The sequence below is a fragment of the Seriola aureovittata genome, chromosome 7, assembly GCF_021018895.1.
Source record: "Seriola aureovittata isolate HTS-2021-v1 ecotype China chromosome 7, ASM2101889v1, whole genome shotgun sequence".
NCBI lineage: Eukaryota > Metazoa > Chordata > Actinopteri > Carangiformes > Carangidae > Seriola > Seriola aureovittata.
Window position 1 is genome coordinate 15,142,638 of NC_079370.1, and position 27,442 is coordinate 15,170,079.

Here is a 27,442-nt window from a genome sequence, read left to right on the forward strand (position 1 = left end):
AAAGACCTATAACCCACATTGATATGTCATCTTAGATAATGGTAGAGTCATAACGTTAACTGGGAAATATGATCATATAAGAAAGTTTTTTTTCACTTTAGAGCTGGTCAAGGCAACTGGCAGTGATTGAGGGTCATAGTTGTTGCTAAGCAACGGAATGCTGAACCGCCCCCAAGACTCTACAGCTCATACCAGTCCTCTTTGCACACAGACACATGTCGTGAAACTAATGTAAAACGAAGTTAATATTTAAGGAGAAATTATCCGGAGCTTACACGAGTAAGTTTTCTCTTTTCCCCGTTTTGTTGAAGGAAGTGACGGGGAAGAGGCATGTCATGGGCGTAGAGCAATCATGTCCGACGACGAAACTGTGCCCACTTTTCTTGAGGACGTCAGAGTAAAATTTGTCGAGGAAAAAGTTTGTGGGCTACTACGACTGCAGCGTCACACATGGGAGAAGAATGCTGTCAACGAAGAGTTTCAAATTCTTCTGAAAGACTTCCTTGAAAAGGAGTCTGTAATATTTTTCTCCTCATCAAAAAAAGGTTGTCTGGTTGCTTCTAAGGAGGTACGCCTGTAACATTACATACTACATTCATAACTAGCTTAGCATGTATACGCCTGACAAATAAGCTAGCTAACGTAAGAGTAAGAAATGTTATAGTTTTTAGCATGACAGATTTTATTTGATTACTTGGAAGTCCCTTAACTGTTTGTATTGAAATCTTGTTATATTATTTCAAATGCAGGTCCCATCTGTTGCTCAAAATAAGAAAATCTATTTTCTTAAGAAGAGAGTTGATCCTATCAACTCTGAAAACTACAGGGAACTCCTGCTCTATGGCCTCTTGTCTCCATCACCGCTTCTGCAGCTGTCAAGCACAATTGAGCAGGTGACTGTTATACCCCTCCTTTCATACACCTATCTCATAAACAGGCATTTTACTGTATCTGCTGTGAATTATACATATTGTTATTTTTTGTTGTCGTTTCTAGCTTGCCTTTATGAGCTCTAAGTGAATTCATTTTGTTTCTCTTTGCAAGGTATGCGTTCCACTGCTGTCAAACAACAAAAACCATCAGATGTGGCCAAATCTGATGTCTGAAGACATTATTCGACATGTTGAAAACATTTGCAGTATAACATCAGTTGTGCAGGGACAGGTTTTAGGGAAAACTGTACTCCCTGTCCCAACTGCGACAGATTGGATGGAAAATTCATACAGCATCTTCAAAATGTAGGAGAACACATATTTTGCTTTTGTTTTATAGGCTGTGAGCTTTGTTAATACAAAGAGTAACTCTCAGTATGTATTTTCACACTCAGGTATAATAATCATGACAGGACACTGGCCCACGCCATAGAGACCCAGGTCATCAACTGGACCAATCTAATCCAGAAGATTTTAAAGGAGGATTCATCAGATCTATTTATGACAGGCTGTAATCCAGGGCCCGATATAGAGCTGAAGTTTTGGGCTTCCAGGAAGAACAATGTACAGAACATTTATCATCAGGTATTCTCTCTTTTCCTCCTGATCTTCACTAAAATATTGTTTAATTTATTTTTGTCTCCTGATGTTCCAGTCTTTGTTAAAGTGTTTGGAACTGTCACTTGTAGCTTCAGAGTCCCATTGTTCAAAAGATGGCAAAGATTTTGGAGATGATGGATAGCAGCTATCATCCAACAATCAAGACACTATTTGGAGAAGTATTTGATGGTAAGATTAGCTGGTCTCTTTCTGCAGTTTGCACCTTCTCAAATGTCAGATATACATAATAATGTGATTACCAAAACTTTTTTTTTTACCTCAATCACCTCAAGCGCTACAAGAAGCCCAGGACATTGACCTCCATCTACAGCCACTGCATGCACATCTATCTCAGCTGGAAAAGGAAGAATTTTCTAACTTAGAAACATTCATCCCTGCACTGTTTCACACTCTGTTTCTGATCTGGACCAACTGCCAGTCTTATCAAAGACCAGCACGCATTGTGGTGTTACTGCAAGGACTTTGCAATCTCCTCATTGAGCAGGTAAGAATCCTCATTGCAAACTCCTGTTATGTTGGTTTACATCAAGTGACACATACATGTGAAATTATTGGAAATATAATTAGACAGTGCATGGAATTTTAATCACCATTACTCTGACTTCAGTTATTGGCTGTGTGTGTGAACAAATTCACAGATATAAAATCTTTCACCCTGTAGGCATCTACATACCTCTCTGCAGATTTGCTGCTCAGAGAGGATCCAGTGGAAAGTCTACAAATGGTAAAGATGGTAATACAAGTCTTCAGATGTTTCAGAGACAGTTACCAGACCCAGAGGGAGAGGTTGGCCAACCATGTGAAACATGCACCCTGGGATTTCCCATCTGCCATGATTTTTGCACGTTTCAACCAGTTCCTTAATCGTATGCTACAGCTGGAGGTGAGATCATTTTTTATTTTTTTTGTATTCAGGTGTCACAGTGAGGTTGTATGCAGTTTTGTTTCCAATTCAATATGTTATCTTTGCAGGGTTTGTTTGACATTATGCTGGACTTTCAGAGGATGGAAAAGCTGGAATTTGGTGGACTTAAAGGGAAACTATACAGTGAGCATGCTGCTCAGATGTACAAAGAGTTCACTAGCCACTGCCAAGTGTTGAAGCACAGTGAAAACAGCCCATTTGACTTAAACTCTCAGGTGAAAATGTCTAAAATGTCGTTTGATGACATTTAAAATGCTACTTATGAATTTCATGAAGAGCTTTTGCACACTGTAGATTCGGTAAATTCAGCTGAGATTCATGATGCAGAAGTTTAACTGAATTAATTGTTAAATTTGTCTTAAGGATTTTGAAAACGAATACAAGGATGTCAAAGCATGGATTGTAGACTTTGAATGCCACCTCGCCAGCCTTCTATGCTTGGCTTTTAAGGATTGTTCAGGACTGGAATCAGCTTTCAAAGTAAGCATGACTGGATAATAGTGGGATATTGATGACTTAAATATTAATATTGCTAGTTGGTGATAATTCTACCAATATCTGTTGTCTTTTGTTCTTTAGCTGCTAACTATTGTTGGACCCTTCCTTGAGAGAAGACAAATTCGACAGATTTTCAGCCCCAACTTCCTTCTGCTGCAGCAACATTTCAGAGAAGAGCTGGAGAAGTGTAAATGTCTGTTTAAATCCCAACTCTATCAGGTATTCAATGCTGAATTTGGATGTTAGTAATATCTATTCAAGGCACTTCAACTGAAAAATTATTTCTTTTCCATTCTCTTTTTGTTTACAGATGGAGAGAGGCCTGACTAAGAACATGGCTCACACATCTGGAGCTTTGAAGTGGGCAAAAATGCTCAGAGAACGTATTCAAACACCTTGGGAAAAAATCAGATTACTATTTGATAGGTCAGTAAAAACACCTCAATATTTCAAGTGAATGAATGAATTAGTTACCAACACTAGCTAGCCAGATACATTGATTTATTGACAGATAGATACAGTTAATTATCAACGGTTAAGCCATGACTATTTGCAACATTTCTAGGTCTGCAGGAGGTGTGGAGATGGCAAAGGAGCACAACATGTACATAGAGATGATGAGTCTCCTGGACCAATATGAGTTGGACATTTACTCTGACTGGTGTAATCGTTTAGAACAGGCCTGCTTGATAAACCTGGACCAGCCCCTTATCTCCAGAAATACCTCATCTGGCCTGGTCTCAGTCAACTTCAATCCAAAGGTAATTGATGTAATGTCCCTGCAAACTAGAAAACACTCACAGTGCAACCATCCTCCAATGCTGTGAGACTGATGTAGTAATGTCTCTCTTAGACAAAATTGGGATCATTGTTTCTTTTTTGTTTCTTTTTTTGAACAAAATCCCCCAAATGTTTCAAACTCAGATGCAGGACAATTTGCAGGTCAGTTATAATCAATTGACCCTGGGCTCAAGCTCTATTTCTTTTATTATGAAAATATTTGTACAGAATTTTTTAACTAACTGCTGACAAAATTGATAACAAGGGGAAAAAATTTAACCACCTTGGCAGAAGGAATAGTTATTTATTATAGTTATTTAATATAAGTTATTATATTGTCGAAAGGTTTCTGTTAGTTGAGACAAAACATTTTGCCACCACCCCACTGTGATTATGCATATGAGTTAATCACTATTTCCTTTCAATTCTCAGCTGACTGAAGTCTTGAAAGATGTGAAGCACATTCAGACTCTCAGTCAGGTCAACATCCCTGCAGCTGCAATGACTGTTTTTGATAAGCGTGACATGTTCACAAAGGTAAGAACCAAGCCTATTACTTTAGGGGCTGCCTTACACTCATGCACACCTGTACGAATTAAACAATAAGGAGCATGCCTTTCTTATTATCCTTTACATAGAAGAAACTGAAAATATATCTTTTCTCCACACTTGCATTTTCCAGTATGTGACCAGTCTGCAGCTGTTAGTACAATGGTACAATAAACTCAAGCAGACAGTGCTAGAAGTAGAACTTCCTCTCATCCAAGCTGAGCTGGAGTCAATAGACCTGCAGCTGACCAGAGCAGAGACTGACCTGACATGGCAGGATGTGGACTGCCGGAGCTTCATCAGCACCACCAAAGACCTGGTCCAAGACCTCGTATGTCGAGTCAGTAGAGCCAAGGAAAACTGTGAAGCCATTCAGTCACTGATGAAAGGATGGAGTAAACAAGCCATGTTTTGCAGAAAAGACAACAAGAGAGGCTCTCTCATACAGCTGGAAGACAGAGGAGACCGTGTCAACAAGAAGTACAGGGACATGAAGAAGGACGGAGATTCTATCCATGAGCTTGTGCAGGTGCTTATGGCTGAATTTATGATAAAATTCACTCGTGTGTTATAAAATTTTCAATACAATACTTGTTTTGCTCTACTGTAAGTAAACAATAGAAGTCTGAAAGGACTAGCATTGTTCCAAAGCCTTTTACTGAGATATACATCCTAATCAGATTACAGCACATTTAAAGAACAGTTCTGGTCACAGGTAATTTAAAGCTTGTTTATTCACATTTCATTCAGTTCATGATTTGTTCTTTTCTAACCTTTATTTGAGCTGTTACATGTAACATGTTCTGTTCAAATTTAAAGTTTTAAAATACATAACAGAGTTTTTGATGCTGTTAGTTTATGATCTTTTAGTTCTAAGCAGTTAATTTTTTCTGACTGAAATAATTTAACTTGATATATTTTAACATGGTCAGATACTTAGGAAGCGATGTAAATAAACATCCTGTTTTTTGTTAAATCAACGAAAGCCTTAAAATGATTAAATGTAACAACCTGTACTATCACTAGAAATCAAAAGTGTTATAAGTACAAAGCAAAAATATTTAGAGCTTTTGTGCTGACCATCTCTCCGATGTCCTACATTTCATCAGGAGAATATGGTCCTTTTCCATGCTGACCCTGCTTCAGAAGCATGGCAGTCTTACCTGGAATATATGGATGAAATGCTGGTGGAGGGGCTCTTCAGCTACCTCAGCCACTCTCTTCAGTTCTTTGTGGACAACATGGATACATGGCCAAACCAGGGCCATCTGTTTGATGCTCAGTTGATGCTGAATGGCTCAGGAATGGTCCTACTCCCCTCACTGGAGCGAGATGCAGGGGATGGCCTCTATGAACTGATAGAGGGACTGGTGGGGGACATCTTCAAGACTTCAGTTAATATCAACAGAGTGGCTGCTCATCTGAGCACGGAGAGCTACCAGGTACTGTGCTTTGGTTTTTGAATGTTAAAACAGACTTTTTTACATAACACACTGGTTCTATTCTGTTAACATTTGTTCCCTTTTCACCTGTGCTGGAAAACAACTAGAAAATCAGTTCTTTGGTATTATTGCAAAAGTCACACAGTATATCAGTGTTTGTTGCAGACTTTTGGATGGCTGTCTGTCAGACTCTCATATTAATAATAAAATAAAATAGAATAATAATTCACAGAATCTCATATTAATAGTGAATGCTTGCCCTTGTTATAGGTGTTTATAGACCTTAGGCTTGTCCCTACCAGAGCAAAGACTTAGGCTTTCCTTTTTTCTATCAGCAAAATGAATGAATGTGTATATAAACCACGTGGCATTGCATGTTGTACAGGTGTTATCTATTTAATTATGATATGCTTTGATACTTAATTGAATTTGTAAGAGGCACGAGTGGTATCAAGTAATTTTCTGTTTAGCAGTCTGACGGCTGTTTGTAAATTGTTTAATATAAAATAGTTAAAATAAGTCATAAAAAGTATTTTGTACTGACAAGAAAATATATTCACCTTCTTTGATAGCTGAAACTTTTGAAAGTCATTATAGTGTATTCCTCTACAAATATAAGACACTCCAGATGTTATATGTCATGTAATAAAACTCTTACAGGATGTAATGGATGACATGCTAGATTTGTTGGACCTGAGACACGAAATAATGGAGAGAGTGGAGAACGTCCTGAGGAAAGCCATAAATTACCAGAGAAAGTTTGACTGTTACACCCATCTGTGGCAAGATGACAGGGCTGAGTTTCTCAGCCAGTTTCTCCTGTATGGACGTGTACTTACAGCTGAAGAGATGGAGGCTCATAGAGCAGATTTACTCCCTGAGAGCCCGCCTACAATCGATAACTTTAAAGAACAGGTAAAAAAACACGGCTTTTTTAAATCATGAATGACATTTTCTGTGCATGGCAGGCATCCTAATTGTAATCTCTATTGTGGTCTTAATTTTACAGATAGATTATTTTGAGGATCTCTATGCTGAAATTTCCAAGCTTGAAGATTTCAGAGTTTTCAATGGATGGTTTCGGGTGGATATCAAGTTCTTTAAAGTCAGCCTCCTTAACACTGTAATGAAGTGGAGCTGGCTTTTCAAAGAACACCTCCTGACTTATGTCACTAACAGGTAAAATTCATGTCTGAATGGCTATTAAATACAGACCAAACTGTAACATCAGTTCTCACTGTGCGTGCTTTCCCACTCAGTCTTGATGAGCTGCAAACATTTGTCCAAGCCACTGTTGAAGGACTAAACCATCCTTTGGCTAAAGGAGACCACCATGACTTGGTGGAAGTTATGAGTCACCTGCTGGCTATCAGAGACAGACAAACTGCCACAGACAAGATGTTTCAGCCTCTTAGAGACACAATAATCCTCCTGGAACGATATGGAGTGACCATACTAGATCAAGTCTATTCTCAAATGGAGGTAAAGAACGGAATGGTTTAATGCTACTCATTCCTTGCCATTTTCAAGTACCAAAATAATAAATACGTGATCATTTATTCAGAGACAAAGAATCAGAAAACTGCATTTTGATTTTTATGGCCATTCAACCAATAAGAAATCAAACAAATTCTCTCCATAGGAACTCCCTGAGAAATGGTGTGGGGCTAAAAAACTGGCTTTAAAAGTGAGGCATGAGGTGGCACCCATGCAGAATGCAGAAGTGATGGTTTTACGAAGACAGTGCATGGCATTTGAGGTGATAAGTCATTTTTAGCTCTTATTTCTAGAAACATCATATGTGCATCCTTTTGAAGCTATTGTATTGTATACCCAGTGTGAAGACCATTGAAATAGTACCTGTTATTTTTTCAGGTAAAACAAATGAAATTCAGGGAGCTGTTCAAAGCAACTGCACCCTTCAGTTACAATGCAGTGCATCCCTACATCAGTCTGGAGAAAGTAAGAGTTCAGCCATTGTTTCATTATAGCATTAAAAAAACACTACACTACATTCACCATGGATAATAGTTGTCACATGTTGTTTCCTAGTCTGAAAATGCAATTCGAGACATGGAGAAAGAAGTAGCAGAGCTTCAAGAGTCCACAAATCTATTTGATGTTACTATTCCTGACTACAGAGACATCAAGCTCTGCAGAAGAGAGATCACTGTCCTTAAAGAACTGTGGGACATTGTTGTGTTTGTGCAGGTGAGTAGCTTAATGTATATTGCATACTTAAATGTCTCTATTTGTGATGAAACGGTAATACAGTTGAAGGCCTCATCACCTCACCACGCTACCCCAATAATTCAATAACTTGACCAGCCTGTCCTCGTGGAAGCTGTTATTGATTCTTTGAATACCCTGAAGACTCTAAATGTCCCCATTAAGCACCCTCAGCCCATTGACCCCTTTGCATGTGACTTTATCTATACAGAGCAGTGTGAAAAACTGGACAATGACCAAATGGAGACAGATAAACGTGGACCAGATGGATGCAGAATTGTGGAGGTTTGCCAAAGTGAGGTCACCAACAGTGCTACATCACACCAGCACATCTCTCCTGCTGTCTTGCTGTCATGCACCATTGCTGTTTGTAACAGATGCCCCTAATAACTAATTATGTTTACCTGCCTTCTGTTTGTGTAGGACATACGGAAGCTTGACAAAGAGGCTCGTGCTTGGGATGTGTATTCTGGGCTAGACCTTTATGTAAAGAACCTGTTGGCATCACTGCGGGCCGTGAGTCATCTACAGAATCTGGCAATACGAGAGCGCCACTGGGTGCAGCTAATTAGAACAACACAGGTGCATAAGTACACACAGTAGAGGTCTTGCTATAGAGCATTGTTTTTCTTGCATGGTAGAACTTTGCATCATGAAAATAATTCTTTTTAAATAGATGGACATAACTGTGACTGACAGTACCACCTTGGAAGACCTCTTGGCTCTGCAGCTCCATTTGTTCGAAGACGAAGTTCGCGACATAGTGGATAAGGCAGTCAAAGAAATGGCCATAGAGAAGGTTCTTCTTGAATTATAAATAAATGCAAACACATTAACATCAAGTCTTTTACTCATAATGATCAGTTATATAATGTAACATACTATACCACACAGCATTTTTTGACAGAGCGCCGTATTATGAATAGGGTTCCATATAACCTCTTGAAAATTGAGGTCTAGATGTCCTGTCTAGATGTCCTGTGAAAGCCATGTATATCCAAAGCATCAGCTTTTCATGAGTTAAACACAGGTCTTTTTTCAGATAATGTAATTGATAATGTATTTCATATCAGATCATCCAATTAGTTTATTTAGCATAAGAAAAATTTAAATTTTCTCAAGCCATAAATGTACACCTAATCCTGCAGATTACCTGAAATATTCAAAATTACCCAATATGGAGAGACACAGTTTTCATTGGACAGCTAGAGTCACTATATTTGGTTATAGTTATTTTAGATGTATAGGTAGTTGGAATTACAGTTACACAGTTTGAATTTTAACACTTATCATTGTACTGTCCATTTTTTACATTTCAGGTTGTAACAGAAATAAGTCAAACATGGGCATCAATGGAACTTTCATATGAAGATCATTACCAGACCTCTGTGCCACTTCTTAAATGTGACGAGGAACTTATTGAAACTCTTGAGGATCATCAGGTAAATATCTAAGTTACTGAACTCGTTCTCAAGACCAGTTGTCTGTGAGAGGCACTGATAGTTAAGTACTGAATAGAGATGAGAGTGCAGAAAGGGGCCGCCCCGTTTGACTGTCTAACAGCACAGCTGAGAGTAGAGAGGTCCCTATTGAGTCCTTAGATTTATAGCTGCTGTAGGACACAGGGCATTGTTGCACTGTGGCGGTCTTTGTACGTGTACACCAGATGTATGGGGGTGGGGGGTTATAGCCAGCAATTAGAAGTCTTGCCACTTTAGTGCTTCCATCTTTGTGTAAACAGACTGTTTCCCTCCCCCACCTTTTTATGGCATGGCATTCTGATGAGGTTGAATGTGTTTGGAAATTAAACTGATACATGTTATGATGTCTGGTAATCAAGATATGACTTTCTCTTGCCACCAGTTGGGTGGTAGTTTGGTATATTTGAGTTTCACATTGTACTAATTCCTTTAGATAAACTATGCAAATTTTTCGATGTTCTCATCCTCAAGGTTCAGCTCCAGGGTGTCTTTCAGAGCAAGCACGTAGATCACTTCCTTTTCCAGATGCTTGAACTACAAAAACAGCTGACTGTGGCTGACTCTGTGCTGATGGTCTGGATGGAGGTCCAAAGGACATGGGCCTACCTGCAAAGCATCTTCAAAAGCTGTGATGACATCTGCCAACAGCTGCCTGCAGATGCACACAGGTTCCAAGCTATAGATGGAGAATTTAAGGTCTGCACATATATGCCAGTCACGCAGTTATGCAAATTCTATTGTCCTCATGATTGTAAACATGAGGATTTTTGGTTCTTTCAGGAGCTAATGTTGGACAGTGCCAAGACCAAAAATGTAATTGAGGCTACCAACAAACTTCATCTATTTGAACAGTTAGAGGATCTACAGAAAAGGTTTATGTTTAGTTTGGCATTCGATATATTTCATCATACTGTTTTGAGTTTAAAGTTTTGTCCTCACTCTTTCTGTACCCTCTCTCTAACAGGCTAGCATTGTGTGAAAAAGCTCTTGCTGAATACCTGGAGACAAAGAGACTTTTCTTTCCACGATTCTACTTTATTTCATCTGCAGACTTGTTGGACATTCTTTCTAAAGGGAGTCGTCCCAGAGATGTACAGTGATTTAGAATTCCCCTTCATTTTTGTTAATTTTCTACTGTACTGTATTTGTCATGAAAAAAGCAATGACTGATTGTGTTTTGCAGGTAGCTGTCCACCTCTCAAAATTGTTCGACAACATGTCAGATCTTGAGTTTGCCAAAAATGGACAGATGGATAATCCTAAACTTGTGGTGGGCATGTACAGCAAAGAGAGGGAGTATGTCACATTCCAGACTGAATGTTACTGTTATGGGCCGGTAAGACGCTGCATACATTCAGAATTGAGTGATCTAAATTACCTATCACATTTAATAGAATAACATGGATAGGAATACTTTGTTATAGGTGGAGGAGTGGCTTACTGGTCTGGAAGAGTCCATGAAGGAATGTGTCAGGGGTAACCTCTCTGAGGCTGTGTCTGTGTATGAGGACAGGCCCAGAGAGCAGTGGATTCTCGACTTTCCTGCCCAAGTGGCTCTCACTGGGTCTCAGATCTGGTGGAGCAATGATATGGAGCTTGTGTTTAAAAGACTGGAGGAAGGATTTGAGTCTGCACTGAAAGACTACAACAAGAAACAGGTATGCTCTATGTTATGTTGTTGCTTCTTCTTAATGTGTTTTTAATCTCAATTTGTGTAACTCTGTACGGTGTCCTTGAGTGCCAAGAAAGGCGCCTTTAAATAAAATGTATTATTATTATTATTATTATTATTATTATTATTATTATTATTATTATTATTATTATTATTATTATTATTATTATTATGTATGAGACTCATAGAGAATATTGGACCTGAGTTATACAGGACCAGCTACAAATGCAGGCCATCCAGTGATGTTTTGGTGAAAACAAGAATTCAAGACTTCCTTTTGACTCTCTTATCTCTGTAGCCTGTCTGTTTTCTTCAGCATTGCTTTGAATCTGTTTTTCTCCCCTCCTCCAGATTTCTCAACTCAACTCCCTGATCAGCATACTACTGGGAGAGCTGAACTCAGGCGACAGACAGAAGATCATGACAATATGCACGATTGATGTCCATGCTAGAGATGTTGTTACCAGCCTCATTGCGCAAAAGGTTAACACAACTGATTCATGCTATAATCAGTGTTTCATTATGGTGTGGCTGAACCAACTTTGGAATTACGAAAACATTTTACTCAATAAGTGTATAGTGTAAATACAATGACAAGTCAAAGTGTTTTTTTATTTTGCTTGTCCGAAGTTAGGTTGCAAATTATTGTAAATTACTTTCTCATTTCCCATTGGCCGCCTATATTTGGCAACAAGAGACATAAACTTACTAAAAATTGGATTTAATCAAACTCAATTGAAAAAATAAGTCTTTATATCACCAGTACATTTCCTGACTCTTTTTGTAACTTTAAAACTTGAACAGCTTATATCATAATGAAGAATAGACTTAACATAGACTATAGTCTTAGACTAAAACAAGACAATGTTGACAAGTTATGATTATCATTATTCATTCATATCTCTTCGCACTAGTTTGATGGTAAATATCTGTGTTCACAGGTCACCGCCTCACAGGCCTTCCAGTGGCTTTCCCAGCTTCGACATCACTGGAATGAGCAGCAGCACCACTGCTATGTTAACATCTGTGATGCTCAGTTCCTTTACTCCTATGAATATCTTGGAAATACACCACGCCTAGTCATCACTCCCCTCACAGACCGGTAGCTCTGCTACTTATCAGTGCTCAGTGTTCAATGTTTCAACGCATTTGCTATATCCAGCTTTGCTAACCAGCACACTTGTGTTTTTCTGTGGGTTATTACCAAGTTTAGGTGCTACATCACCTTAACTCAGTCACTCCACCTGATCATGAGTGGAGCCCCAGCAGGCCCCGCTGGAACAGGGAAGACTGAGACCACTAAGGATCTTGGCAGAGCCATGGGCGTCATGGTATACATCTTCAACTGTTCTGAACAGATGGACTACAAGGTGTGAAATTCATTCAACGGACAGTTCATAATTCTCTTCACAGAGTTCATGTCTTGATTAGATGTTTCAGGAAACATATATATTTGAAAAATGTTTTTGGTTATGTTTAGTCAATTGGAAATATCTACAAGGGTCTGGCCCAGACTGGAGCATGGGGCTGCTTTGATGAGTTCAATCGTATCGCTGTGGATGTTCTGTCAGTTGTAGCAGTGCAGGTTAAAACTATACAGGACGCCATTCGCTCTAAAAAGAAAAGGTGAGTAATTGAAGCTTAATACTTGAAAATTTTAATGTTGTGACAGCTTACACTTGTTCAATTTTTCAACACTTTGTGCAACGTCACAGGTTCCTGTTCCTCAATAAGGACATTGTCTTAAAGCCCTCTGTGGGGATTTTCATCACAATGAACCCTGGCTATGCAGGCAGGACAGAGCTACCTGAGAACCTCAAGGCTCTTTTCAGGTGGGAATGATACAGTAATGATCCCTATAGGGTGCTTTTATTCAACATGAAGTTCATTGTCTGCACCATCTGTGTCCTGCTGTAGACCCTGTGCCATGGTGGTGCCTGACACTGAGCTTATTTGTGAGATAATGTTGGTGGCAGAGGGCTTCCGTGGTGCTAAGCTTTTAGCCAGGAAGTTTATCACTCTGTACACTCTCTGCAAAGAACTGCTCTCCAAGCAGGTAGGAGAAAACCACTTAGCACTGTTATATTTCATAATGTTGGCTTAGAACAGAACATCAATAATAAATCTTTTCAGCTATGCCTCAGTAGCTCAGCGATGCATGAAACCATTCAATAACTCTTAGTACTTTGTATGACATGATTTATGGTAAGCATAAACACAGGAGTATACATCTTTACTGTCTGCCCTCATTTGTCTATTAGGACCACTATGATTGGGGTTTGCGTGCTGTCAAGTCTGTTCTGCTTGTGGCAGGGGCACTGAGAAGGAGAGACAAGACAAGACCAGAGGATCAGGTGACCATGAGCCGTGATCATGTGTATATGTATGGCACTTCACAGCAGCAAGAAGAAAGAGCATTGTCTTCTGTAATCTATAAATGCACTTTTCTTCCCTTTACTTTACAGGTGCTGATGCGTGCTCTTAGGGACCTCAATATGCCTAAAATTGTGACTGAGGATGTGACTATCTTCTTGGGACTGCTGGGAGACCTTTTCCCAGGCCTGGAGGTAGAGAGAGAGAGAAGCTGTGAATTTGAAGAGGCCATCCGGATGACCACACTGGAGCTCCGACTCCAGCCTGAGGAGACATTCATCCTTAAGGTTTGACAGTATATGGTATATACTATGCAAATACTTAAAAAAAGAATAAAAATCTTTTCATGAACAGCTTTGTTTTGTCAGGTGATGCAGTTGGAGGAACTCATGGGAGTGCGTCATTCTGTGTTTGTTGTTGGAAATGCATGGACTGGGAAAAGCCAGGTTAGACTGGTCAGATTTCTATGATTTTTTTATGATTGATGTAAATGCTCAGTTAAATTTTGTAAGGCGGATTTGAAATATCAGGTGTATATATATATATTAACAGGTATTGAGAGTTCTCCACAAAACCTATGTAAACTTGAAGAGGAAGCCTGTGTGGAATGACCTCAATCCGAAGGCAGTGGACAGAGATGAATTGTTTGGCTTGATCCATCCTGCAACCCGAGAGTGGAAAGATGGTAAGCAGAGCAGGTTTTAAATGAGAGAACACAAGAAACTGTTCTAAATCACACTGGGTCTAAATAGTGCTTGTACCTTGATATCTCAGTTGTTGTTTGTATCCTTTAATCTCTGTGTAAGGTTTGCTTTCATCACTGATGCGAGAGCAGGCAAACATCTCCCACCAAGGACCTAAGTGGATTGTGTTGGATGGAGACATTGATCCGATGTGGATTGAATCACTCAACACAGTGATGGATGACAACAAGGTACCTCCCTCCTGTTCACTCATACACTATTGTACAACACATAGCAACTAAGGTGGTATAGATAGAAAAAGATGTTTCTTTCCCCCTTCAGCAATCACTTCCTGGAGTGTGAGTACTTGGAGGTATTTTTCCAAAGCAATGAATCATGTCATAGTGATCTTGTGCCTTTGAAATATTCTAAAGCAAGTCTGTCAAACCTGATGAGATATGAAGGTGTTTACCTTATCGTTTGGGTAGAGTCTTGTCCATCATATTGACCATTCAAATGTTATGATATTTAGAAACCATAATGCTTTATACAATTTTTTCAGGTCCTGACTTTGGCAAGTAATGAACGTGTGCCACTTACCTCTTCCATGCGACTGGTGTTTGAAATCAGTCACCTCAGGATGGCCACTCCTGCTACTGTGTCCAGGGCGGGAATCCTCTATATTAACCAACAGGATCTGGGCTGGAATCCGTGAGTTACACAGTTTATATTCACATAATACCAAAACATTTTGGGGGTTTTCAGTGTAAAGCTCTATTTCTGTTATTTTATGTAGCATGTGTTGTGCTTATTTCCCCAAAGTGACTATGTTGTTCGGGTGCCACAGTGACACTGTACCCAGTATATATTTGTGTAAATGTATTCTATTCAAACACAAGGAAATCTGGTGGTTCAGATCCTGATTAGATCAGTCCAACAGTATGAAAGGATTTCTTGGATTTTTGCTCAGGTATGTTGCCAGCTGGATTGACCAACGAGAACGGCAGACAGAAAGGGCCCACCTCACCATACTGTTTGAAAAATATGTTCCTCGTTGTCTAGAAAAAATGAGAAACACCTTCAAGACCATCACTCCAATCCCAGAGAACTCTATGGTGCAGGTACGCAACACACAAGCACGCACAGTGTATTTATTTCTTCTTTTGTATCGCTATATAGTCAGAAAATCGCAATAAAATTTTCTTCTTGTTCAGACACTCTGCATTTTGCTTGACTGCCTTCTAACACCGAGAAATATTCCGTCTGACTCTCCGCGTGAGCTCTATGAGACCTACTTCACCTTTGCCTGCATCTGGGCATTTGGTGGGGCCCTGTATCAAGATCAGGTATTACTTTGGTTTAATTCATGTGGATGAACTTGAGTATGGTATAACAATTCTAATTTCATTTTCATTCTTTTACATATCAGCTTATATATAGCAACAGTAAGGTCAATTTGGGTGCATGTGTTTTGACATGACAATGACATCCTCCACAAAAGTATTAGTGTCCTAATAAAGGCCATAAAGCTCAGACTTTGTCTGTCTTGGGTGAACAAAACTCCACAGTTGTCCCTTGACAGAAATAATGCATTTTCCACAGTAAAATGCGTAACTGGGCATTACTCCACTTAGTTATCACTCCACTTACTCCTTGCTTTGTCTTTACATTCCTATCTTGTTCTCAAAGGTATAAATATAGCAGGAGGTGCGACACTTCCTTTTGTTGAGAGGCATGTCAAGAATGTCAAGTGACCAAGAATAATATACACTTAACTGTCAGTCATTTGGACTAATGGTGGGGTTGTCCATTGAAATGATATGAATTAATGCATGATATTATATCTTCGATGATTTGTCCAGCTCTGTGATTACCGGGTAGAGTTCAGTCAGTGGTGGACCAAAGAAATGAAGACAGTGAAGCTACCAGCACAGGGGACAGTGTTTGACTACTACCTTGACTCTCAAACCAGACGATTCCTGCCCTGGAGTGATACTGTGCCTCCATTTGAAATGGAAACTTGTACACCATTACAGGTAAGAATATATACATAGAATAGGAGTGTAGGACCCTTCAACTTTTCTAAGCAATTTGACAAATAATCACATACACAATCATAAGAAGCAGCTTTCTTAAAGAAAAATAACCAAAAATGAACAATACAGTCATATTAAAAATACATGTGTGCTTCAGTGAACATAATAAAAGAGGGTAAAGTCACATCATGAGGTTATGGCAGGGGCGCAAGAATGGATGATAGGCTTGCCACTGTGTCTGATTACCATCTACTACACCCCATACCAGACTGTGTGGGGGTGAAGGCATGAGCAACAAGGCTTGCGCTATCACCCACGCGCTATTGTCTTTCTTTATGCTCCTGCGTACAGCTGTGAATGCTCCAAAGGCTCTTGCTGAGCCATAATTAGTGGGGTTTTGTTCTGAACAAATGATGCTATTATGACAGAATAGTTGTGGTGTACTGGGGAAATACAAGAAATTATAAATCACATACAATTCACTGAACACATGTCTGTCAATAAATCACACTCAAAGAAAGCCATAATAACCATGTATGTTTCTGTTCTCTGTCTTCCTGCTGTTTCTATGATTGCAGGCTGTTCTGGTACACACAGCAGAGACTGTGCGTCTTCGGTACTTCATGGACTTGTTGCTGGAGAGGAGACAGCCAGTGATGCTTGTGGGGAATGCTGGAGTGGGAAAGACTGCACTTGTCAGGAACAAGTTAGACTGTCTGCCAGAGAGTTACATGACCACAAAAGTACCCTTCAACTACTATACTAACTCCCTCATGTTGCAGGGTGAGTGGGGCTTTTTGATTGCTCTGTGGTAGCACATCAGGTAAACTGTAGCACCATCTGCTGGTAATTTTCAGATTGAGAGAGTGGAGGGGGAGAAAGCTTCACCCTCAAGTATTGTTGCTATCATTACTTTTGTCAAATTACATTCCCACACTTCCAAAGTTGATTTGAGTAGGGTAAGCTGATTCTCCCTCTTTAAAAAAGCCTTTTTGTTGTTGATTTGAGACATATCACTCTGCTTTCTCTTGTAGGGATCTTGGAACAACCATTAGAGAAAAGAGCAGGCAGAAGCTACTCGCCTGTTGGCAACAGAAGGCAGGTCTACTTTATAGATGATATGAACATGCCAGCTGTTGACAGTTATGGAACAGTGCAGCCTCATACACTTATACGCCAACATCTGGATTATGGGCACTGGTGAGAATATCCCACACACTTAGTTGTCTTCAGTTGTCTATTGCCACAGCATAAAAGATTTTATAAGTGTCTTTTGTGTATTAAACCAAGCATTCTTCCATTTCTTGCTGCCTGCAGGTATGACAGACAAAAACTGACCCTAAAAGAAATACACAATACCCAGTATGTTGCCTGTATGAATCCAACGACTGGGAGTTTCAGTATCAACCCCAGACTACAGGTAAATTTGCCAGTATAATTGCCCTAAATCTTAGTTTCTGAAGATGAATTAAAGAAACTATACCAGCACAATTTATTTTTCCAATGCAAATCTGTGTTGTTGACAGATTTAAAATAACAAATTTAAAAGTTTTAAGTAAAATTTAATTTAAAATAAGTGTAAATTAATGTATGTGTGAATTCGGATTAGTGCAGGGGTTGGATCATAAATAAATCATGCAGCAGATTTCAACACAATATTTTATGCTCAAGTGACAGTATGGTGAGAACTACTACTACTTCAAAAATAAGCCTGTAGTGTGTAGTTTAAGTACTTTATATTTCCCGATAAATTAGTTTTAATTCAAAATTCCTGACCTGGATGTATTTGAAGGTTTGGGGGTTAGATGGAAGTGATCCTTAAACTAGTATCTTTTGATAATTAAAATTGTACCCTACTATACATTTTCTGAAATTTGGTTGTGCCTGTGCTTCCTGCAGAGACATTTCTCAGTGTTTGCAGTGAACTTTCCTTCATCTGAGGCTCAGGCGTCGATCTTCAGTCAGATCCTGTGTAGCCACCTGAAGCAGCAGCTTTTCAGTCCACTGGTTCAGAGGAGTGCTGCAGCTGTGGTCCAAGCTGCCATAACTCTTCATCACAAGATGGTTCACAGCTTTCTGCCCACAGCCATCAAATTTCACTACACATTTAATCTACGAGATTTGTCTAATGTCTTTCAGGTAGTGATGATTGCAGGCAAGTTGTACTTTGAATGGACTTTTGAATGAAATGTGAAATATTCATTTTAGTAACTGTGTTATTCAGGGTATTCTCTTAGCTGGGCCAGAGACTGTGAAAGACAGCACTGAACTGGCACTGCTGTGGCTCCACGAGTCCTGCAGAGTATACTCAGACAGACTGGTAGATGACAAGGACCTGCAGTTCTTCCGGAAGCTCCAGATGGAGACTGTGCATGAATGCTTTGAGGTGCAATACAGATTCTGATTAACAGTGTAAACTGTATAAATTGCTGTTCTTCACCTTCAGATAATAACATTGACTGAAAGATTGAAATGATTTATTATGCTTGTCCTCGTCCAGGGACTGGAGGACAAAAAGGTGACAAAGCAGCCCCTCCTCTATTGCCACTTTTCCCAAATGGGTGAGGAAGCCTCCTATGCTCCTGTTAGAGACTGGTTTGTGCTCAGAACCATCCTTACAGATGCACTGGAGAGTTATAATGAGCTCAATGCAGCCATGGATCTGGTACTGTTTGAAGATGCCATGCAACATGTGTAAGTAGTGGGTTTACATATTATAACAGTTACATTATAATATATAATAATGAACTTATTTTCCCTTAATAAACAATATCGGATCACACGTCAACTAAAGAAAGAACATATAATCAGAACATAACAGTAGTAACAAGAGGACATAAGCTATTTAATGAAATATAAAGATGGCCGTTTTTTGCAGAAAGGGGAATTCATGTGATGTGAGGTATAGAAATATGTTAAAAGGTTTTTGACTGCTGTAACGGGTACACCATATTACTATTTTTAAAGACATTCTATGTAGATTTTAATATTTGGAGAGACACATGTATATAGTGGCATAATAAAGATTATGTTGTTACCAGCTGTCGCATCAGTCGCATCCTGGAGTCTCCAAGGGGTCATGGGTTACTGGTTGGGGTCGGGGGCAGTGGGAAGCAGAGCTTGACTCGTCTGGCTGCCTACATATCCTCTGTGGAAGTCTTCCAAATCACTCTAAGTAAAGATTATAGCATCCAGGACCTCAAGGTAAATATTGATGTCATTAATACAGAATATCAAGTGCAATATAACTTCATAAAATATGCTTTTATGAAAATGTATAACCCTAAAGTGATATGCTTGTTGTTACAGTTCTCAGGCACGGCTTTATTATACATTATTATGCAAAATGTAAATAATTCACTTAAATCAAGGTTTCTTTCAAAAATTCTCAAGATCAATTTTCCTTCTGGTTTCATGCAGGATATTGATGAAATTCTGTTTTGTTCAGCTTCTCCACTGATGCAGGAAATAAATGTCAGATACTATTAAAAGCTACTGGGAAATATTTCAATATCTCATTGATGAAGCAAGTTTGTCAATTTAATCATTTAATAGCCTATTATCAAGGCGTTATCATGGGCCTTGTGCTATGCCGCTGATTATTGTTGGACAATTTGAAATTCTCTAGTGGACTCAATATTAGTGTGAACAGCATAGATGTCCATTCATGCCATTTGTGGTTTTATTTAGATGGATCTGGCAGGCTTGTTCCTAAAGACTGGAGTGAAGAACCAGCGTGTGGCTTTGCTCCTGACAGATGCACAGATACCTGATGAGCAGTTTCTGGTCATTATTAATGACTTACTGGCATCAGGTCAGACCCAAACTCCATCACGCTCGTACTGTTTTTCAGCTCTGTCGGCCTGAGAGAACAGTGCTTGTAGAATTGTGTGTTGTTATCCCCATCACACTGCTGTGTGTATGTATTATTGCCATTTTGTGTGTTTCAATTCATTAATGTACCTTATCAGATATTAAAATTATTCAGTCTTTGCTGTCATTCTAAAATGATAACATTGTACGGTGAATATTGATCACTACAGTTTTTCATTCTGTGATTATGACTATGCCTTTCCTTCCAGGAGAAATTCCTGAGCTCTTCAGTGAGGAGGAGACTGAAGGTATCATGCTGGGTGTGAGAGCTGAGGTCCGAGCCCTCGGACTGCTGGACAACAGGGAGAACTGCTGGAGATTCTTTTCTGACCGAGTCAGACTACAGCTCACGGTCTAGTCTTTCAAATTCCCTCTACTATCTTCTATTATCCACTAGTGCTTCTAACTTTATCTTCTGAATATACTGTTATTTTGTTGCTTTTCCAGTCTTTGTCTTGATAAAATATTAACGATTAACAATTATCTTGAGAGAACCTTAAAATGTTTCGGTTCAAGTCTGTCATAAAGTGGGCTTTAAATGGTTTCATCAGACCAAGGGTGGTAGAATCTTTGCAAATAGAGAGATCGGGAAAATAGAGATTTTTACAGGATAGCTGCAACGTTTGCCACGAAGACAAAAATTGTAAAGAAGAGATTAGAAATGAGCAGCTGAGGAAAAACCTATTCTTATCTTCTTATCTTATATACTAAGGATGACATTTTTGATGGCACTTAAATGTGCCATCACAGCCAACATTCACAATAAGAAATTAATGAGCAAATTTTACTCTAGCCATTTTGAATTAGAAAATTAAAAGCGCAACTGCTGTGTTATATTATTAAATATGTTTGACAGGCTGAATAAACAGAGCCAGACAAACTGTAGGGGTTAAAAGGAAGGAAATTCTTGTCTCAGTACACACGTATGCCGTCCAGCTAATCTGTGCGCCAGGGCCTCTGGTAGCGTCACCGTCTGCTCCAGCCAACTGGGAATGTGGCTGCCTGTCCACATGCCAATGTGATGGCAAATGGGGGCACAAAGGGCTGCCAGTTATGGGTTCCCCTCTTGAATGCATCTGTGATATCTGTGATCTGTGTTGATTTTCCTATGTGCACTTGGCTGTATGTTTTGATGTGTTCAAGTATGGGGATGTACCTTTGTACATATATGTTTTTTGTGTGTGTCTAGATGACTCTTTGTCTCCCTGCTTCCTTATTTGTAGGTGGTTCTGTGTTTGTCTCCTGTGAGCGATGTTCTTCGTGTTAGGGCACGTCGATTCCCAGCCCTTGTCCAGTGCACCACCATTAACTGGTTCCATCCTTGGACCACTGATGCTCTGCAGTCAGTCAGCTACAGGTTCATCCAAGAGATTGAAGGCATTGAGGTCAGGCCTTTAAACCCAACTTCTTAATGTCACCATCTCTCTCATTCTAATAGACATTCTGAATGAAATAATAATGTTTTTGGCTCTCTGCTTTCCACCATGTGTGTGATATTACTGCAGATAGTAGTATTAGCTGTCAGAGATGCAGCTCTACGTGTGATTTGCAGTATTTCCCTTGGTTTGCCATGTACCCCCACATTCCAGACTGAGTTAGACTTAAATGAACACCTTCTAATTACTACGGTGCAGCTGGATTAACTTTTCCATAGATCCCTCATCATTAGTTCTCTGCTGAGGTACTGACAAATTGCTGAACACATGCCTGGAGACTCACAGTGAGTGCAGGCATATCATTGTTTTCCATCATAGCAGTGGAACGATCACAACCCAGGATCATTTATGTTAATGAGAGAAGAGTGATTAAGCACATAACGACCCTCTAAGGAGGCACAGCTGTCACAACCAGGAAGTGTCATCACATATGTGAACATGTGCCAGACTATTACTTTCCACTATGTGTGTGTCTAAATCTGTCCATGTGTGGATGTTCATGTGCAGAAAAAATGTTTTATCAAGAAGTAGCTGGAGTACTTAAGAAGTTGTGGCACTATTAGTGTTAGTGCTTCGTAATAGTAGTGGAAGCAATGCCAGCCATAATATTATAAGTGAGGAGAGGTAGAGCTAATGATTATAGAGCATTATTTGAGCGTGGTGCTAGTAGGAAAGTTGTAGTAATAGACACATAGGAGGACTTGAATAATATAATAAATCATACAATTTTATGGAAAAATAAAGAACTTTGTGCAAGTTTGTACATTAATAACAAAATATTTTTAAAAGTTGAAACACAAATATGTAAGACCTTATATTTAAAGTCATTAATGATTGTTTATCTTCTTAAAGAGGCAGGAATACAAGAAATAAAATGATCATTTATTTAAAGTTTGAAATGCACAACCCACTAATAATTGTTACACATGGCCAATCAATGAGAACTTCTTTCGCATCTCAACTGAACATAGCATGCTTTGTCAAAAAGCATTATGTCAGATCTTAATTAATAATGATTTTTTTTTTCCTACTGGCTCCATGATCATTAACAATGGCTTTTTGTGAATTATGTTTAGGCTTGATCCTTGTATTCTCTGCTCATTTGTTTTTGCTTTAATTGATCGCTAAATGTATGATTAATGGAAGTTATGTGTCATTGAGCACCATATGATGAATACCTCGTTTGAATGTAGTACAACAGCAACTGAAGAGCGTTTAGAAAGTTGGAGGGCATCAGAGATAATGTAAACGGTGTGCATGTCTTACAAGCTGCATGTCAGTGGTCTAAACACATTATTTTCATAGAGGTTTCAAAGCCTAATCATTCCTGGTAGCTGCACCTAAATTTCAGATTGAGTAAGTCAGGGCCAGCCAAGTAAGATGGCAAAACTTGTAGATGAATTCAAAATTTATGAAGATAATATTTCAGTCCCCATCAGGTTGTGGATGTTAAACTCTACTCAATCCAGCTCGCCCTGCTCTCCCCTCTCCCCCCCTTGTCTGCTTATTTTTACAGCCTGCCGTCCAGGAATCCATCAGTCTTTTCATGGCCTACGTTCACACCAGTGTCAACCAGGCAAGTGAAAAATACCAGCGCAATGAGAAGAGGTACAATTACACCACCCCCAAGAGTTTTCTCCAGCAAATCACCCTGTACAGAAACCTTCTGGAGAAGAGCCGGGCTCAGCTACAACACAAGATGAACCGGCTTGACAGTGGCCTTCAAAAACTCCAAACCACTGCTGCTCAGGTAAACGTCTTTATTATATACTGGAGGGGGCTAATGTTAGGGTTTAAGGTACAAGGTTGAGGTAGAAAAAATAGAAATATTATTAGTCTCTGATTTAAACGGTGTGGGTTTTTACCTGCTATTATACACACTGACATATATGTAATCATTGTTCTCTCTTTAAGGTTGAGGATCTACAAGCCAAATTGGCATCCCAAGAAGCTGAACTGACCTTTAAAAACCAGAATATTGAAGCTCTAATTACAAAGATCGGACTGCAGACTGAGAGGGTTAGAAGCAAGAGAGAGGCTGCAGATGTCGAGGCACAAAAGGTGAGATTTCCTGTCAAATATTGGTTGTCATATACTTTTTGGCTTTGCACTCTTCATACCACACCATATCACACTATTTACTGCATAATCTTTTTGTGATTTAATTAATTATTGTTGTTTTCATAAAGGTTGCTGCGATCCAGGCAGAAGTATCAGTCAAACAGAAGGACTGTGAAAACGACCTAGCCAAAGCAGAGCCATCACTGACAGCTGCCACAGCAGCACTAGACACCCTCAACAAGGTGCTTCATTTTATCAAATTAGGCAAAATTCCATCAAATCTTCAGTCATTGTAAAGATTATATAATGTTTATAATTGTTTTTTAGATGAATCTTACGGAGCTGAAGGCCTTTCCAAACCCTCCAGTGGCAGTGACCAATGTGGCGGCAGCTGTGATGGTTCTGCTAGCCCCCCGCGGTCGAGTGCCTAAGGATCGGAGCTGGAAGGCGGCACGGGCCTTCATGGGCAAGGTTAAGCTGTCATAATGTCAATCACATCTGCCTGATTAATGCCAATCTAATTTGTGTGTGGGCCTTGACCCTGGCCCTGCCCAGCATCTCTCCAGTGCTCACATTACAGCTGGATGGCTCTATGAATATGCTCACTCACTAGGAGAGCAAGTGTGTTGACCCGTTTCGCAACCTCCACCGACTATTAATGCAAGTGTGACCATAAAAGGATGTACTTGATTTTTAAAAGCCAGAAGAATTTTAGCATGAAATGAAGGTTAATTCTTTCTTTTCCAAAAGTATATTTAAGCATTTTAAACCTCATGTTTCTGAATGTATTAGTTGGTTGAATTTGGTTAAAAATGTAGATGCATCTGATACATGCCTCTTATATACATAATTAAAATAATTAAAATAATCAATGACAGCATAAGCTAAAAAGGTTATTTTCAACAGCTGGTGTGAGTAGGTAAAAGGTGAAAAAAGAGAGGCTATTTTACAAATTTACATACAGTATATATCTAAATATATTCAAGTAGTCACTGTTAGACCAGTTTGCTTTCTCAGTATCACTATATAGTCATAGAGTGTGTAGTATAATCTTCCAGTATGACTGGAGTGTTAAACTTTAACTATTCATACATACCAAGTCAACTCAGAAATTTCACATCACAACAGAGATTATTTCATCTGTGTGGAGTCTAATGAAGAAATGGGATCAAGTTATAATCCTTGTTGTGTGGGCTGTTTCTTGTACTCCATTTTTAGTAGGAAGGCCTTTTTTGATACAGCCCCTGATTTTAGTCTGGTATAGGCCCAGATTTCCATTATGGGTATTAATGTATCCCCTGTATTTATATTTATGTCTGTCAGGTGGATGATTTCCTGCAGGCCCTGGTGTCATATGACAAGGAGCACATCCCTGAGACCTGTTTGACTGTGGTGAAACAGCAGTATCTGAGAAACCCAGAGTTTCACCCTGATCTAGTTCGCACGAAATCTACAGCTGCAGCTGGTCTCTGTGCCTGGACTATAAACATTGTCAGATACTACGAGGTCAGGCAATGCCTTCAGATCACTTGCAGTTATAATAAATGTGAATGCATCTTCTTGCATTTTTTTGAAAGGTTTGCTCTTCATCGTGGAGATTTTTTTCATGAGGTGTGCTTCATTTTTTTTAGATTTATTGTGAGGTCATTCCAAAGAGGCATGCATTATCACAAGCTAATACAGAACTAGAAACGGCAACAGCTAAACTGCTATCAGTTCAAAAGAAATTGGTGGTGAGTGAAATTTTATTATTATACTTATTTAAGTCACTTAGTCTAAAAGCTAGATTTTCTTAATAGTGTTTCATTTCCATGGCTTCCTTTTGGTTTGTTTCTCCAGGATCTTGATGCCAGTGTCCAGAGCCTAACAGCTCAGTTTGAAAGGGCTACAGCTGAGAAAATCAGTTGTCAGGAGGAGGTGGCGTGTACCAACCAGACCATAGAGCTGGCCAACCGACTAGTCAAGGGCTTAGAGGTAAACACGGAGAGATAGAGGAGTTTTGGTGGTGTCACTGTGGTTGACCTGGCATAAAGTAAACTGTCAATTTGCCGGAGGCATGCATGGACAGGTGCTGGTAATCAAATTGCATCAGTAATCTGGACTAGAAGTTGTTATGTCCTGGCAGGATAGCCTAACATTTGTATGAGTAGCTCAGGCAAAGGGAGATTTTACAGCCTGGCCCAGCAGCATATCGTGGACTTGTGAGACAGGTAGAGAGGGCTGGACCACAGAAAACGCATGGCTGAACTGGGCAACTGGCTGGCTGAACGGTTTCCAAATGGAGAAAGGAAGAGAGATGGCAATAACGCTACACTAACACTGCTCTCAGTCAGTGCAGCAGACAGCGTGTGTGTGTGCACGCGTGTGTGTATGTGTGTGTATTTCTTTGCTAAAGTCCTTGCACAAGCTCTAGTTTGTCTGAGGTGTAATAATAATTGATTATCAAGATTTTCTTTTACGAATTGTCATGGAATGCAATTGTATCAAATGTATAAATGTCTTGTGTTGCATATATTTTAGTCTTTTGCATTGCTGTGCGTGCCGTTTTGGGCTACGGTATCTATTATCTTTATGGATGCTAATATGAAAAAAAGATTGCCATTTCAGTGACCATTTTCCAAGTTCAACTTTTCTTATTCCACAAAATAAATGTAGTTTGCATGGAACAGCTTGGCTTTTAAGCATATCAAGATAAATGTTTTGTCTTTATGGCATTGACCTGGAAGCAATAGTGTTCAGACTAATAAATCAGGCCGTCTATATTTAATCATTAACTTACCTCAAAGCCTCAACAGCTGTTGGAAATTAACAGTGTCTCACCCCGAACTGAGTGATATTACAGGCAATCCATAATACATTAGAGTAAAATTATAGTGATTTTTAACTGTCTGAGAATTTATTATGTGACATATTCTAGATCCACAGCCCCTTATAAGAAAATGTCATGCATGATTTATTGTTGTAGGGCTGTCACAGTCATAGTATTGAAGGTTTAAATGAATGCTAAATTGATGCTGAGTGAATCAAACTTCTAAAGCTATTTTAAGGGAATTGCAGTTGTATGCTTTACTGCTTACATTTTCTTAGTTTGTAAAATAAATGGGAAGTTGCCCAGCGTGTAAATTTCTCTGCATTGTAGATTCATCTTTAGTCCTTTGGTTTAACTGTCTTCAGAGGAATCAGTTTTTTGTGTATATTTTAAATTATATTGAAGCCTGGTCTTTGTGTCTTACAGTCAGAGAAGGAGCGCTGGTCCCAAGCAATTGTTCAGTATGAAAAGCAACAGAAAACCCTGTGTGGTGATGTCCTCCTCACTTCAGCATTCGTCTCTTACATGGGTTATTTTACCAGGCAGTATCGTGTGGATCTGCTTAACAATGCATGGATCCCTTTCCTTAGGTCTCAGAAGGTATGGTCAGTTTTTTTTACTGTTTTAGATTACAGTTATATATTAGAGTAAAATCTTTGTCTCACACTATACACATCTACTGTAAAGTCTATGAACTGAAGCTCATCTGTCTCAGCTGCCACTGGTTCTCCAACTAGAGTGACATCATTCTTTGGTTTCTGTTCCAGGTCTCTGCACCCCTGACAGACGGTCTGGATCCCATCCTCATGCTTACAGATGATGCCACTGTGGCTGCCTGGCATAACCAGGGCCTGCCAAATGATAGGATGTCCACCGAGAACGCTGCCATCCTGACCACCAGTGAGCGTTGGCCACTCATCATTGACCCACAGCAGCAGGGCATCAAGTGGATCCGAAACCGGCTAGGGTCAGAGCAGAGGGTGGTGCAGCTGGGACAAAAAGGGTGAGAAGGAGCTATCTATCTATTTGCAATCACAGTGGC

At 39.5% G+C, this 27,442-nt stretch overlaps 1 protein-coding gene across 2 annotated transcripts in view; it reads left to right on the forward strand.

The window, feature by feature from the left end:
- The first annotated feature begins 352 nt into the window (after positions 1–352).
- Positions 353–27,442, forward strand: part of LOC130172113 (dynein axonemal heavy chain 11) — a 39,385-nt gene continuing 12,295 nt past the window's right edge. The window contains exons 1-64 of one of the 2 annotated variants that reach the window (XM_056380543.1): positions 353–568; positions 750–893; positions 1,045–1,238; positions 1,328–1,517; positions 1,622–1,721; positions 1,826–2,037; positions 2,215–2,436; positions 2,526–2,693; positions 2,842–2,958; positions 3,058–3,195; positions 3,287–3,402; positions 3,542–3,737; positions 4,189–4,293; positions 4,439–4,834; positions 5,415–5,747; positions 6,408–6,662; positions 6,757–6,926; positions 7,007–7,229; positions 7,390–7,506; positions 7,623–7,709; positions 7,800–7,958; positions 8,188–8,271; positions 8,400–8,558; positions 8,653–8,775; positions 9,296–9,418; positions 9,929–10,153; positions 10,238–10,329; positions 10,422–10,548; positions 10,641–10,793; positions 10,882–11,115; positions 11,481–11,612; positions 12,071–12,231; positions 12,343–12,499; positions 12,610–12,755; positions 12,845–12,961; positions 13,047–13,185; positions 13,391–13,483; positions 13,595–13,789; positions 13,871–13,948; positions 14,055–14,187; positions 14,309–14,436; positions 14,748–14,896; positions 15,156–15,306; positions 15,400–15,531; positions 16,048–16,221; positions 16,800–17,004; positions 17,256–17,421; positions 17,539–17,641; positions 18,121–18,360; positions 18,446–18,607; positions 18,722–18,915; positions 19,263–19,425; positions 19,912–20,035; positions 20,304–20,446; positions 21,318–21,479; positions 23,047–23,280; positions 23,445–23,591; positions 23,720–23,833; positions 23,919–24,062; positions 24,915–25,097; positions 25,223–25,324; positions 25,431–25,565; positions 26,827–27,000; positions 27,168–27,403. In XM_056380543.1, the coding sequence (XP_056236518.1) occupies positions 353–568; positions 750–893; positions 1,045–1,238; positions 1,328–1,517; positions 1,622–1,721; positions 1,826–2,037; positions 2,215–2,436; positions 2,526–2,693; positions 2,842–2,958; positions 3,058–3,195; positions 3,287–3,402; positions 3,542–3,737; positions 4,189–4,293; positions 4,439–4,834; positions 5,415–5,747; positions 6,408–6,662; positions 6,757–6,926; positions 7,007–7,229; positions 7,390–7,506; positions 7,623–7,709; positions 7,800–7,958; positions 8,188–8,271; positions 8,400–8,558; positions 8,653–8,775; positions 9,296–9,418; positions 9,929–10,153; positions 10,238–10,329; positions 10,422–10,548; positions 10,641–10,793; positions 10,882–11,115; positions 11,481–11,612; positions 12,071–12,231; positions 12,343–12,499; positions 12,610–12,755; positions 12,845–12,961; positions 13,047–13,185; positions 13,391–13,483; positions 13,595–13,789; positions 13,871–13,948; positions 14,055–14,187; positions 14,309–14,436; positions 14,748–14,896; positions 15,156–15,306; positions 15,400–15,531; positions 16,048–16,221; positions 16,800–17,004; positions 17,256–17,421; positions 17,539–17,641; positions 18,121–18,360; positions 18,446–18,607; positions 18,722–18,915; positions 19,263–19,425; positions 19,912–20,035; positions 20,304–20,446; positions 21,318–21,479; positions 23,047–23,280; positions 23,445–23,591; positions 23,720–23,833; positions 23,919–24,062; positions 24,915–25,097; positions 25,223–25,324; positions 25,431–25,565; positions 26,827–27,000; positions 27,168–27,403 (10,394 nt within the window). Of the gene's footprint in view, positions 569–749; positions 894–1,044; positions 1,239–1,327; positions 1,518–1,621; positions 1,722–1,825; positions 2,038–2,214; positions 2,437–2,525; positions 2,694–2,841; positions 2,959–3,057; positions 3,196–3,286; positions 3,403–3,541; positions 3,738–4,188; positions 4,294–4,438; positions 4,835–5,414; positions 5,748–6,407; positions 6,663–6,756; positions 6,927–7,006; positions 7,230–7,389; positions 7,507–7,622; positions 7,710–7,799; positions 7,959–8,187; positions 8,272–8,399; positions 8,559–8,652; positions 8,776–9,295; positions 9,419–9,928; positions 10,154–10,237; positions 10,330–10,421; positions 10,549–10,640; positions 10,794–10,881; positions 11,116–11,480; positions 11,613–12,070; positions 12,232–12,342; positions 12,500–12,609; positions 12,756–12,844; positions 12,962–13,046; positions 13,186–13,390; positions 13,484–13,594; positions 13,790–13,870; positions 13,949–14,054; positions 14,188–14,308; positions 14,437–14,747; positions 14,897–15,155; positions 15,307–15,399; positions 15,532–16,047; positions 16,222–16,799; positions 17,005–17,255; positions 17,422–17,538; positions 17,642–18,120; positions 18,361–18,445; positions 18,608–18,721; positions 18,916–19,262; positions 19,426–19,911; positions 20,036–20,303; positions 20,447–21,317; positions 21,480–23,046; positions 23,281–23,444; positions 23,592–23,719; positions 23,834–23,918; positions 24,063–24,914; positions 25,098–25,222; positions 25,325–25,430; positions 25,566–26,826; positions 27,001–27,167; positions 27,404–27,442 lie in introns of those variants that run through there. The other variant, XM_056380542.1, reaches the window with a different exon arrangement.